A 13988-nucleotide genomic window follows, 5' to 3' on the forward strand; every position below is an offset into this window, starting at 1 on the left:
TGGTCGATATCGGTAAATTTTCAAAATTTTCCATTTTTTGCCACCAAAAGTGTTGTTCATAGGTTTACGAAGTTCAATAAAGATGATGCTATGTGCCTCCTATCGCAAATGGTATTAACAGTTTGATTTCATTGCAAAAATGAGTGTCTTAATCTGTTTCATACGACGAGTTGGTGGACCATTTTTCGCGATCCAAACAAGACACTTCAGCTCAAAGCTCAGTGAGGCTGAATCATGGAGTTTGACCGCAGGAAAACGAAGTCCAAGAATCAAGTAAGCTTACGTTTATTAAAGACTCTTAGTTTAATTTATTTCGGCAAAACTCAAATAAACTCAAAGCTGTGAAATAACAGAACCACATGGAACCCAGACTAATCTTCTGTTGTCTAAAAAAATCACGTAAATTGCTATGTACGGAATCTTATGCAGTATCTTGTAAAGAGTTTCTGAGGTCTTTTCTGATAAAGCTGGCTAAAATCACTATGTCATCAATCCTTTTTGCCTCGTGAGGGTTGGAAACTTCCTACATCATTGAAATATATACCTAAAGTTGTTTTATATCCTAAAACAAAGGTTAGCTATCTCACTAAAGGAAAGAAAATACAGAGAAAAACATGACAAAATTCTCCTGGAGGGATGGAGGCTAATCAAAGATGCACTACTTGCCAAAGCCGACACTGTAAACATATTCTTCTCAAATAAAACACTTCTTGAAAGGCTTCCATTAGAGACTGATAAAAGACTATTTATACCAGTTGATTCAAATGTAATGCAGAGGCTGTCATCAACAGTGACTCCACCTGGTATAGTGGGTGTGTTCAAAAGACCTCCGCAGGGGGGTAGTGCTAATAGGCCATCTATAGATCCTCAATATCAGAAGCAACATCTGCCATTGACTATCATTTGTGATGGAGTCAAGGATCCTTCCAATCTAGGTAAGATATTTTAATAGTGTGTCAAACAATGATGACGATAATTATTCAAGGAAGGTTTGGTTTTATTGATTTTCCGAGGGGGCTGAGGCATTTTTGCAAGAAATCATCAAGGTACTAGCCGTGCCTTTTATTGAGGATTTGCAATTTGCAGAAAGTAGCGGAATGTCCGCTTGATTGATTGGAAAAGGATGATCCTTCCTTGAAACGTCCACCATAACTAACGAAAACTGACCCCTTCAGAAGTCGCATTCTTTAGGAATAATACAGTCTTTTTGCATGAGAAATTATTAAATACCCAAGATCGAGCAAAGGGATTTTATTGTTCTGCCACCTAACCACAGGCAGCCCAAGCTGTATTATAGGCGCCGGCACATGATGGTACAAAACCTCTGTTGACCATGTTTATGGTGGCTGACATCAATGCAGCCCCAAGAACTGGAAAACTCAAATTGGTACCGTTGGTTAATTGTTAAACTTTTCTGTCTTTGTATTATTGGCAGGAACTTTAATTCGAGTATCTGCGGCGGCAGGCTGTAGATCTTTGATAACAACGAAAGGATCAATGGACGTTTGGGATCCTAAAGTGTTACGATGTGCTGCTGGTGGACATTTTCACCTTCCTATATTTTACTCGTTGACCTGGCAATCCATTTTGAACCAAATTGATAAAAATACGAGGGTATTTATGGCCGATAGCAGTGTGGAAAGTAAGTAAAATTCTTCTTTTAGGAGTTCTGCACCTTGTTTTATTTCATTAGAATGTTTAAATTGGGTTAGCATTCCGCTCAAACTGATATGGTATTGATGGTAATGGTAAAATTACCATTTCTCTTAATTCTCCCATTCATTATCCGTTGTATTCTTAAACTACTTATTCCGCCCCATTTTCTCTTTTATGATAAAATTAATCTTGTTTCGTTGTTCTTCTCAATTAAAAAAAGCTTCCGAAGGAGACACGAGCAAGGCACACTACGAGGTGGACTGGACACTAAGCCTCAGTGCTCTATTAATTGGAGGAGAAACTACGGGGCTTAGTAACGAGGCTCGTAGATTAATACGAGAACGAACTGGCCAGCCAATCAGAATCCCAATGGTTGGAGGTGTAGATAGTCTTAGTGCGGGTGTTGCGGCTAGTGTTATAGTTTACGAGGTATACAGACAGAAACGCCACGAGAACATGAATAAAAAATAATTGATTCCTTCTGTTTAAGTCATTTTTCTCCTTTCTTTTCTGCCCTCCTCACCTCCCTCTCAGTCTCTTCTCCTTTCATATTTAGAGTATTTTCTTGTGGATGATGGCAAAGGTCGAAGAGTTTAAAACTTTTGCCATCATCATCTATAGTCAATGTCCTCTCATACTTAATGTTATACCCTCAACTGCTCCGCCTTCTGCCGGGTGGAAAGATAAATGATACCGATTGTATGTTTTTCTAAAATATTATATTTCAAAACACTACGATCTTTCGTGTTTATGAATTTGTTTCTTGTTTTCTGTGACTTTTTCATACATATTTTACAGTTAGACGTTTCAATCCCAGATCAAGGATCTTCTTCAATATAACGATGTTTACACGAGATCTTTCATGCTTTCATCTTTTATTATTCCTAACTTCTTAAATTTGACAGGATTCTTGTCCTCTTATATAAGTTAACAACTGCAAGTACTATGGTTACATGGCTTGCAAGCTATCCAATCATTCATTCAACTACTTAGTTAATTCTATCATGGGGTTGTCCGGCCTAATATCGTGCTCCTTTTTAGTAATTTGTTTCTTATGCAGGTCTTATCTTCATCTCAGCTCTCTTGGAGGAATACTTGTATCCTTTCCAGTGATACCAGTTGACTCCATCAGCATAGGAACTGTGTTGACCATGGTGGTACAGACCGTTGAGGTTAGAGTTGTGGCAGGCCGTGTACCACCAGGCACCTTTGTGGTTCACTGCACAGTTTACACTTTTATGGATATCGTTGTCACGATCTTTGGTGGTAAAGGCCATACCACGATGACCTGACAATGAGTCACCAGCAGTACCTGGTAAAGACAATAAAAGGAACGGATGAAAAGGATAAGTATTCTCGAATAAATAAAATGCACTCACCAAATCCTTACGAAGATTGGTGAGCAAAAGGAAAAAAGTTTGCTGCAATCATTATGCAAATATTGCATGATAATTACGATCATCAAGTTTCAGTCGAAAATTCGTTATATGACCTACGTACGTGCAGGAAACTGAGCTAAACCGACTGCTCGCTAGCATTAGTTGCCAGTGGCGGATCCAGGATTTTTCAAAAGGGGGCTCCGTTTCTTAAACTGTATAATTCTCTTTTGTTTAGTCGATGTTTGACAAAAAGATTGGCTCTAATCACCTAATTTACTATCTAGTATAACGGAACTTAAAGGTAAATTAAACGTTATAAGAGCAAATATCTATCATTTTGTGTTCAACATTATCTTTGTGGATACTTTTAAGCAAAATTTATATAAGACATATTTCTATTACCTAAAAGATCAAACCTTCAAGGGGGGATCCGTGGACCCCTTCGACCCCCCCCCCCCCCCCCCCCCGGATCTGCCACTGGTTGCTAACCTTTTTTTTAAGTTATTAACCTTGTTAACCACTCTCCACTCCGCTCCATTCCCTTCCCGCGAAAAAAAGAGAGGTCGAGAAAATTTAAATGCATTAAATTTCCCTCACCTGAATAAGTTCCGATACTCAGTTTGTATTTGCTTCTTTCACTGCTCACAGCAAAGTAGTCGTACTCGGCATAAGCGCTGTTCCCCTTGGTGTCTTGTAGTTCAACACGAAGACGGTTACGAGTCTGATGGGTCAACCGGTTGATTTTATCCAGTCCCAACCAGAACTCGCCTTTCAGGTCACCAAAACCGTTCTTGTAGTCAGCCCAACCTCGATAGAAGTTGACTGAACCGTCTTGTCTCTTTTGGAAGACTGTCCATTCACCTCCACTAGTCTTCTGGTCACAGTAAACCTATGAAAGGAATGATCACAACAAAAATTGCTTTGTATTTCAAATGTTTTTCAAGCCGATATCCAAATTGATACATTTTACCTTGAATGGTCCTCTACCATCAGGATCGACTGTGTAAACACCACTTTCCTTCCCACCTCTTCTAAGAACTTCAGCACAATTTCTGGACACTGAAACTGACAAAGATAAAAAAGTTGTGAACTTTACTTTCGAACGCAGGAAAATATTTCGAATAATTTAGAACAAAGTGGATAAGATGAAGTCATCATGGCATACCATTGGAAGACGTTCCCAACTTTTCCATAATGTTATTCAGCTTCTTGTCCAAGGTCTTCAGGATGCCCAAAAACTGTTTTGACTCAACTGCACTTCCGATGTTGATATTATAGACACCATTTTTCCCGCCTTTGGAGACTTGTGCTCCGTCAGTGACGAGGAATACCCCGATTAGGATTAAAAACGGGTTAAAGACTTTCATTTTCAGTGTCTAGTTCTTTCTCGGCGATACTTGCTAAAGTCAAAAGAAAAAGACTGTGTAAGGATTAGAAAACAATTGCGGAATAGATAACAACTTCCAACAATGTTTTACTGCTACGAACTTGAACAATATAGTACTGAACGTACTGCTTCCAAGGCACTTTTTATTGGACTTTCATATTGCAATACGGCCATCGTGTTTGAACACGTTGAAGCGAAATTAAGTGTTTTTTGTTTGGTTAACCAAGTATGAAAGACGGGTCATCTTAAAATGTTTTTCATGTAGAGTGTTTGACTCTCGTGTAGAGATTTGATTCAAGGGCTCTATTGATTTCTATTGGACATAGCAAAACCTTTAGTTAATGTGTGTACACAGTGAAAACCCTTGTGTCGTAGGATCGAGAGAACCACACATCAAGCAAACTCAATGCACATGTAGTGCTCGCAAGGTTGAGGTGACCCGACCATTTTGACTCACAGCGGTGAAAGACGTACGACGCGTTTAATTATGTAGCGTCCGCCACCCATGTGCTATAAATGGCTGTCCTGCTCGCTTCGATGGCACAGGTATGATTACCTTTAAATTGTCGCAGGGAAATGTGAAGTGGACTATTGACTTTGAATGCTGTTTGCACTCGACTATGTCGTTGTGCATACTTATGCTTGCCAAGGTCTCTGCTCTAACAGAAAGAAAGTAGCTAGGCTTTTAAAGTGCCTATCAAACCTACAGAATCTCTTCCTGATTTCAAAGCTATTCTAACACAAATAAGAATGGCCTTTACTTTCTTTTTGATATCGCACTCTAGCCAAACATAAGATTCAGGCATTTTGAGCTAATTCTCACAGAGATATTCTCTATTTGATTTTTAGGCTTGATAGGCAATTTAACGTTGCACAAACACGTATATGACATGAAAGGACATTTTAAAATTTAATTCCAATTGCAAATGAAAAGTAAACTATAGTCACTAATGGCTAGAACGAAATTCGTAGGCTTAAACCGAAAAACGAGTTTAAAATTCCTGTTATATATTTTTTTTCCAGTTCCCTTAAATTGTTATTTTATGCAAACCCTGGCACAACTTTATGTCTTTATGACTTTGCTGGAGTGCCTCAACCTCAACGGTCTGTACCACCATGGTCAACACAAGTCCTTTGCTGATGGAGTCAACTGGCAAGACTGGAAAGGATACAACTACTCCGCTAAGAGAGCTGAGATGAAAATAAGACCTGCATAAAATCGCAACCAAATCCTTGGCTATTTACCATTTACTTGGCTCGGATTAGATTTCACCGAAAAGAACCGCATTTTGTTAAATTCCATTGGAATTACATGACAAAAGGGGTAACAGGAACGCATTATTCAGTTGTTTACATCAAAAGAAAGTAATTTGATGGGGGGGAAATGTGTAGATTGAAAAAAGTGAAAATAAAACACTCTAGCATGGAATATAGCAGTTTATTAATTTAGGCGGAATCGCTGATTTTTTTATGAGAATGAGGCAGAAGCTCGGGTGGCTTGCGCTGCTAATATGCAGCCTCTCACCAATGCGACCCCGGGTTCGAGTCCTACCGGGCTCAGAGTGTCGTACGTGAGTACAGTTGTTTGTTGGTTCTCTCCTGTGCTTCGAGGGTTTTTCTCCTGGTTCTCCGGTTTTCCTCCTTCCTCAAAAATCAACTTATAAAAAATTCCAAATCGATCTTTGGGCTTTCAACCTATTTCAAACTACTAAAGCTTTATAGAATCAGTAGTACTTCCGAGAGAAAGTAAACTAGTTCATATTCCCTACAAAATATATAGCACCAACGAAACAAAATAGTGGATTAATGGTTTGCAAGCTATCTAATTTAAAGAGTCTACAAAGATTGAAAAAAAAATTCTTTAATTTCATAAAGGACAGTAAAAAAATTAAACAATTCATAATCAATTTTCCACGAACAGAGTTTTTAATTCGGAGATATTTTAACTAACTTGTTGAGCGCGTGGGAACCAATGCTGGTCGGCCCCTGAAAAGAAAATCTCCCCACAAAGAGACCGAAACTTGTTCTTGGCACAGGGAACCCGGCTATATTTTTTTGCTTCTCTTAGAAAAGTAACTTTGCTTTTTCGTGGGTTTCCTGTGTTGTGATCGGATGTAATCAGATCTGCGCTGTGATCAGATCGGCGCTGTAAACTGATAGCCGATTAAATTCAAATTAATAACCGTTGGTAACGCACTCTATAGTAAACACTCAAAAGAAGAGAACTTCTCTCCTTTTGACTGCTTACTAAAAAGTGCGTTACACACCACAGGCAACCCATAAGAAACAAAACATCAACGGTTATTAATTTGAATTTAATCGGCTATCAGTTTACAGTGCCGATCTGATCACAGCGCAGATCTGATTACATCCGATCACAACACAGGAAACCCACGAAAAAGCAAAGTTACTTTTCTAAGAGAAACAAAAAAATATAACCGGGTTCCCTGTGTTCTTGGGAGGATCTTGGAATCACTGGACATCTAAAAGTTTTAAATTTTTTTTCTTGTACATTGATCGTTTTTAACCTTTGATTTTGAAGTTTTTGGATTGTAATTCAGTCTTTTCCAAAGTATCTCTGCGATTTACTTGAGCCCGTATGCTCCTCAACGCTGTTTGAGATCTGGTTCTAAGAGGTTACTCAAGTTTTCAAATTATAATCTAAAGTCTTATGGATACCGCGCTTTTTCTATTTCTGCTCCAATGCTTTGGAATGCCTTGCCACTGCAAATTAAATGTAGTACATCTTTAAATGTTTTCAAGAGTTATCTCAAAACATATTTATTTCGCAAAGCTTTTCCTTGATCATTCGTTAAATCTTATTGACTTTTAGATTACATAGTTTTTTGATTTTGTATTACAGATATTATTATTATTAATTATTATTATTAATTATTATTTGCTTGTAAAGCGCTTTTGGACATTTTACGAAAGGGCGCTATATAACTAAAATATTATTATTATTATTAATTGTATCAAGTATTGTTTTCCATAGATTGGAGTTCAAGTTTTCTACTTCTCTGGAAAAAGCCGATGCTAAAAGATTGATAAATAATTAACAAATAAATAGAAGGAAAAAAACAAGAAGAAAAAGCGTTAACTTAGATGTAACCAAGTAAATGGGATACTACAAGAGAAAATGAACTAAGAGAAGGAATCCCCGTGCCCCATCATGTGCACACTTTGATGCTATTTTTAGAATCATTGATGCTATTTTTAACTCGTTACCATGCCCGCGCGATAATCATGCTTCCCTTTAATGCCTCGTTTTTGAACACGAAAAGCGCCATATTTCGCTACGTCCACGACAAAAAACACAAGCTTTGTTTACTGCAAGACTGGAAGCCGTCTACCCTCAAGAAATCAACCAATCAGGTTCTGCGCTCAAAACATCTCCAAGCTAAAAATAGCATCAAACTGTGCACATGATGGTTACAAGACTATATAGGTAGGATTCCTTCTCTTAGTTCATATTCTCTTGGATACTAGTATTAGAATAAGTTACAATTATCTACTAACTGAATCGAAAAAAATATTACAATTTTTAAAATTTTTCAAAAAGTTAATACAACAAAAATGTGACTTCAAAAGGAACTCCAAAATTGAAAAAAACAAAACAAAACAAAACAAAACGAAAAACGAAAAATAAGTCAAAACATGAAATCTAAAAAAAATGGTCTTCCCAAAATGAAAGAATTTTGAAGTAAAAGTTCAGTTGTGAAACAAATTAGTGAGATATTGCCGAACCTTGCATCTATTCGGCTGTTGGTTATAATGAAGCGCTCAACTAATGACAAATGTCAGAAATGATTCCATCTAAATCCATAACAAAAAGCCTTCAATGCTTAACTAAATGAGATAATATAGGAAAAAATGGAGAGCTATACTGTCTAGTAGACTACTCTTTATGGATTATATGGAATCAACCTTTACGGAAGTGGTCGCAATAATCTGACTCAATCTTACGAGACTTACGAGCTTCTGGGAGTGCGTTCCTAACACCCAGAGTTATTGCAATCACCTTCTCAGTATCTTATTAGGTATTTACAAGAGAATATGAACTAAGAGAAGGAATTCCCGTGCCCCATCATGTGAATACTTTGATGCTATGATTTTTAGAATCTATTCTAAAAATATCATCCAATGATATCATTGATTTGATCGTTTGATTTTCTGCACGCGCATGTACGCGCGCGCTCTACGCTGTTTGCTAACGTTTTCTTGTGCTTTTCTTATGTGAATAATAACATAAAAAGCAGGAACGATACATCAAATTTAGTAAATATATTTTAATCAACCGATGAACAAACATTTTGTGTTTAATTTTGTTCTCTTTTTTTATTTCTTCATTAATTGTTGATGATCTTTTTTTTCTGATCAAAGCTCAGCTATCCAACTCTTTCTCTGTGTACAAAATGAGTCACATATAAGTCACGGTGGGTTAAATCAGGACATAGAAACCATAACAATACAAAGATGAATCAAGATTGGCTAACAGAAAGATTTGTTCACAAACGAGTCTAAAATTCGTGTTTGAGTTTTTTCTGTCCTTGTTCCACTGCATCCAGTGAGTTCTACCCACAATCTGTTGTCCTGTTGTTGTACGCAAGTATCGAAGAGGAAAAGCACTTGAAATGAAAGTCTTGAGTTTTGTGCTGATTTTGATCGGCTTGTTTCTTGTCACTGAAGGGAATCAAGTCATTAAGAGGAAAAAAGATTTTTGTTTTCTGCAGCCTGGTGCCCTTAAAACCATGGAAGAGAAATTAAATATCATCATGAAAATATTGGGAGCATCTAATAAGATAGGAGGTGTGTATGTCACTATAAGTGTTAGACTGTCAGGAAAATTGCATGTCACTGCGAATCTTGCTATCAAAAACATTCGTTTTGTTTTTAGTTCCCAAAAATTGTGCTGAAGTTCTTAGAGGGGGTGGAAAGAAAAGTGGTGTTTACACAGTCGATCCTGATGGCAAAGGACCATTCAAGGTATTCGTATATAGTTTTTAGTAGTTCGATGAAATATCAATTTTTCTCCGTTGTGTTATGAACATATCGCTTTGAATAAAAATTCGAATCTTTACTGAATTTGTGATGTTTTCTTTCATAGGTTTACTGTGACCAGAAGACGAGTGGAGGTGGATGGACAGTCTTCCAAAAGAGACAAGACGGTTCAGTCAACTTCTATCGAGGTTGGGCTGACTACAAGAACGGTTTTGGTGACCTGAAAGGCGAGTTCTGGTTGGGACTGGATAAAATCAACCGGTTGACCTATCAGACTCGTAACCGTCTTCGTGTGGAGCTGGAAGACACCAAGGGGAACAGCGCTTATGCCGAGTACGACTACTTTGCTGTGACCAGTGAAAGAAGCAAATACAAACCGAGTCTTGGGACTTATTCAGGTAAGGGAAAAGCTCACTTCAGAAACTAGTTCGAAACTTTGTTTATCTTGATCCTTTACAGACGTAAGTTTTGGCGGAAATTTCTCATGATAAGGATCAGTAAGAAATATACCATATTCAACGTTTTGCTTTTCTTTTTTTTTTTTGTTTTTGTTTTTGCTTTTCAAAAAGAAGTAGCACCTAAATTATTTACAGCGTTGTCCTCCCGCCAATATTAGTGCAACTGAAGGGAAAATACGTAGCCTTTTTGTACATGTATGCATTTTCCCCTTCTCTACAACCTGTAACGTCAATCAAAACTCCTTGGACCGGTCGAACCTTAGATCTTTTTGACTAATCATACAGGTACTGCTGGTGACTCGCTCTCCCAACATCGTGGTTTGGCCTTCACCACCAAAGATCGTGACAACGATTCCGATAAGAGTCGAAACTGTGCAGTGACCTTCAAAGGTGCCTGGTGGTACAAGGCCTGCCATCACTCTAACCTCAACGGTCTGTACCACCACGGGAAACACAAGTCCTATGCTGATGGAGTCAACTGGTACTCATGGAAAGGATACAAGTACTCCGCTAAGAGAGCTGAGATGAAGATAAGACCTGTATGATTCATAAACATGCACTTTATGTCGTGCAGTGATTGATTAGATTTCATTGGAAAGTTAAGAAGTTAAGAAAAAAAACGTCAATTATAGAAGTTAAGAGTTATTTTATCAACGAACTTGCATGTAAGATCTTGATGTAATTCCCCCCCACCCCCTCCCCCTAAAAAGGTATGACAAGAACGAATTGTTTGTAGACAGTAGAGAAACTAAGTTGAATTGAGAACAGAAATCTTGTAGAATCAATTTTAAAGTTGAAAATAAAATATAACATTATAGAATATGGCGTTTGATTGATTTGAATTGCCCGAGAAACTATTGCAATGTTGTTGCGACGTATCCTCCTTCGCAGGAATCATCCCAACAGAGAAAATAAGGGGTAGCCTGCGCAGGAGACTAGCTGTGACGATACCAAAGCAATTTGAGGAACCGTGATATAATAAAGAAAATGTGGAGATTTAAGATCGGTTGTTTTTGCCGTATTACTGATTTTGTTTGTTTTTACGCCTATTCACGATTCAATATTTAAACGCAAATGATATCAACTACACCGGATTCTAGCGTACGTACAATAATCCCATGAAAGAGTTCCAACTAGTAAATGTTATTTAAACATTGTATTTTTAAAAACTGCGAATTAATACAGTTTGAACTGATTTTTTTTGTAACTATGACAACTTAATTTATCTTTCACTGTTTTACTGCTACAAACAATAGATGCTGAACAAAGGCACTTCCATCAAAGTAGTTGACATGAGCTTCAAAATTTGCACTTATAAAAATGATTTCATATGCTACAATTAGGTTAACAACAAACAACCCATCGTGTTTCAACAAGTTGTGTCAAATGGTTTGTTTAGTTAACTAAGTGTGCAATGCAAATAAATCTTAAACGTTTCTATCATAAAACTCGATTCTTTAATATCATGTATAGTCTCTTATGACACCATCTCTGATATCGTTTCAAATAAGATGACAAAAGCAAAAAATATATATAGATAATTTTGAATTTATTTTGCACTCAAGCATTTAGAATTTTAAGCGGCTACAAATCCTTGAAAAGCTGGTTTTTTGTCATAACTTCTTATTTACTTTTAGTTAGCGCACTTCAAAAACCAAACTAAACATATTCAATTCTATTAACCTCTACCTCACACGAGCCGAACTAACCTTATGACATAAAACAAAGAACTTCAATAACAAAGCACGCGCACCAAATCAAACACGAGGGAGCTAGGGGGGGCACAATATGTTGAACTCAATTTGGGGTAGGGAGGAGTTACGATTTTTAACAGTCCCCATTATAGGGCTATAGTTTTCCCAAAGATTTTGCCAAAAAGAAATTTTTTTTCTGCTCAAGGCCCAGCGATTCAACCCTTTCTGCCTTGTGTTCCGAATGAATCGCTTGCGATTTATATTCTAGAACCTTTTAAATCAGTTACCATACTACGTAGACAGGGAGGGTAGATAAACAGAACATTGAAACAACCAAAATAGAATCATTGAAGTTTAGCTGACGAATATAAATTTTCAAAAACAAGTCTAAAATTCGTGTTTGAGTTTTTTCTGTCCTTATTCCCACAGCATCCAGCATCTACCCACAACCTGTTGTCCTATTGTTGTACGCAAGTATCGAAGCGAGGAAAAGCACTTGAAATGAAAGTCTTGAGTTTTGTGCTGATTTTGATCGGCTTGTTTCTTGTCACTGAAGGAAATCAAGTCAATAAAACCAAAAAACATGGCAATGTATACCAATACCAATATTTGGGTGGTGCAGTATATTACAAGCAGTTTTCTGGTGCCCTGAAAGCCATGGCTGGTTCCTTGAAAACCCTTAAGGAGGGATTGAAGGTCATCATGAAAAAAGTGGGAGCATCTTCTAGTACGAAAGGTGGTATGTAGGTCTTCACTCGATCAGCGTTAGAAATTGTGCTAAGAAAAAAATACATTAATTGTCTTCGGAGTGTGGCTGTGTGTGACTGTGCAGTGACCTTCAAAGGTGCCTGGTGGTACAAGGCCTGCCATCACTCTAACCTCAACGGCCTGTACCACCACGGGAAACACAAGTCCTATGCTGATGGAATCAACTGGTACACATGGAAAGGAGACAACTACTCCGCTAAGAGAGCTGAGATGAAGATAAGACCTGCATAAAATCGCAACCAAGTCCTTGGCTATTTACCATTTACTCGGCTCGGATTAGATTTTACCGAAAAGAACCGCATTTTGTTAGATTCCATTGCCGGGAATTACATGACAACTGTAACAATGTTTTCTGGGAAAAAGGGGGCAAGTCTTCTCAAAAATGGGTCAGTCCCCGACACCCTATATTACCCACTTGGAGTAAACAAACAGTCTTTAATATATATCAAGTGGATCATTATATAAAACTACCATTAATACTTTAATAAAGACTAATAACATATCAGGAGCTCCCGTTGTAGCTTTAATCAGTTATTTTTCCCAACATTTGATAATCATTAAATGTTAACTGTAACTAGATTGCTATAAGAAGGAAAAACTCGTTCCCTTTAAGCATAATATGATTTAGCATAAACCTACTAGCATACTATCACGAATACTGCAATCTGATTGGCTAACATACTCACTATCTGTCCTGTGATACTAGATAGCGAGTAGCGAAAAACAAACAAGTGCATGCTCAAGTTTCGTCGAAATCTCTGCTTGTTCTCTACGCGCCTCATCGACTATCTATTGACTCATAGAAAACGAGAACGAGTAGTCTAATTGTCAAATATAATGTCATTCTCAAGCGACTGTATACACTTATTTCAATAAAGTTTGTCACCAAAAACCTAGAAAGCTGTGATCGATGAGAATCATGGGAAATATTTTATATCCAACAAGTAAAGCTTTTGGCACAAACTGCAGCAGTTGAGGATGTTCAGAGGAGGTGAGACTGAAACCATGTGTAACTGGTAGAAGATATGCAAGTCCATCAACAGTTATCAAGCGGTTGAAACAAGTAAAATGTATCTACCCCTGTAGCTTTTTTGGTGACTAACTTTATTGAAATAAGTGTATATATGCAAGTATATCAAAAGTACATCAAAAATTATATGGCACATGAATGTCCTTAAATTCACCAAAAGCGTTATTCAAAATCAATAATATCAAACACACCTATGAAATGAACACTTGACATGGACTTTTTTTTTTTTTTTTTTTTTTTTTTTGGCCTTTGTCTTAAATGGCCGCCATTTTTGGCTGCAACACCTTTTAAAGGGAAGGTGAAATTTGAAAAACCGAAGTGACATTTCACCTCACCATCAGACAGACAGACAGACAGATAGTTCAAATGGGAGGAGTGGAGATAAAGGCAAAAGCAAATACGAAATGTGTTCAGAATCACTTGAACAATTTTGAATTAACAACTTTTATTTATTGCATAGAACATTGAATTTGCAATAATATTAACAACTAAAAATGTATTAGTTGTCATTGAACAGTACGTATATTTCGCCCCACTATTCATCGTAAAAGCTATGAACGGGAGCGCTAATTCATGATGAAAAATATTGTAAGGTATGTAAGAGAATTGGAAACG

The 13988-nt window shown here is 37.3% G+C and overlaps 3 protein-coding genes and 1 long non-coding RNA gene across 4 annotated transcripts; 3 read left to right on the forward strand and 1 right to left on the reverse strand.

Annotated features, from left to right (window-relative positions):
• The first annotated feature begins 45 nt into the window (after positions 1-45).
• On the forward strand, positions 46-2134 carry LOC116293585 (rRNA methyltransferase 3, mitochondrial). The gene is made up of 4 exons (XM_031701030.2): positions 46-273; positions 574-935; positions 1436-1642; positions 1877-2134. The coding sequence occupies exons 1-4, from the start codon at positions 140-142 to the stop codon at positions 2125-2127; spliced, it is 954 nt and encodes a 317-aa protein (XP_031556890.2). The 5' UTR covers positions 46-139; the 3' UTR covers positions 2128-2134.
• A 380-nt stretch (positions 2135-2514) lies between these two features.
• On the reverse strand, positions 2515-4550 carry LOC116293586 (ryncolin-1). The gene is made up of 4 exons (XM_031701031.2): positions 4201-4550; positions 4006-4100; positions 3633-3924; positions 2515-2968 (listed from the first exon to the last, which is right to left on the reverse strand). Exons 1-4 carry the CDS (start codon positions 4400-4402, stop codon positions 2709-2711), a joined length of 849 nt encoding a protein of 282 aa, XP_031556891.2. The 5' UTR covers positions 4403-4550; the 3' UTR covers positions 2515-2708.
• Positions 4551-4572: 22 nt separating this feature from the next.
• Positions 4573-5851, forward strand: LOC116293587 (uncharacterized). Its single transcript, XR_004196828.2, has 2 exons — positions 4573-4968; positions 5446-5851. It is a non-coding gene; the product is annotated as an uncharacterized LOC116293587 (long non-coding RNA).
• A 3119-nt stretch (positions 5852-8970) lies between these two features.
• LOC116293626 (ryncolin-1) lies at positions 8971-10701 on the forward strand. The gene is made up of 4 exons (XM_031701079.2): positions 8971-9231; positions 9320-9408; positions 9530-9821; positions 10167-10701. The coding sequence occupies exons 1-4, from the start codon at positions 9057-9059 to the stop codon at positions 10424-10426; spliced, it is 816 nt and encodes a 271-aa protein (XP_031556939.1). The 5' UTR covers positions 8971-9056; the 3' UTR covers positions 10427-10701.
• The last annotated feature ends 3287 nt before the right edge of the window (positions 10702-13988 follow it).

Source organism: Actinia tenebrosa, unplaced genomic scaffold, assembly GCF_029948245.1.
Source record: "Actinia tenebrosa isolate PJP-AT-01 unplaced genomic scaffold, QUT_ActTen_1.0 PGA_scaffold1__47_contigs__length_23844297, whole genome shotgun sequence".
NCBI classification, from domain to species: domain Eukaryota; kingdom Metazoa; phylum Cnidaria; class Anthozoa; order Actiniaria; family Actiniidae; genus Actinia; species Actinia tenebrosa.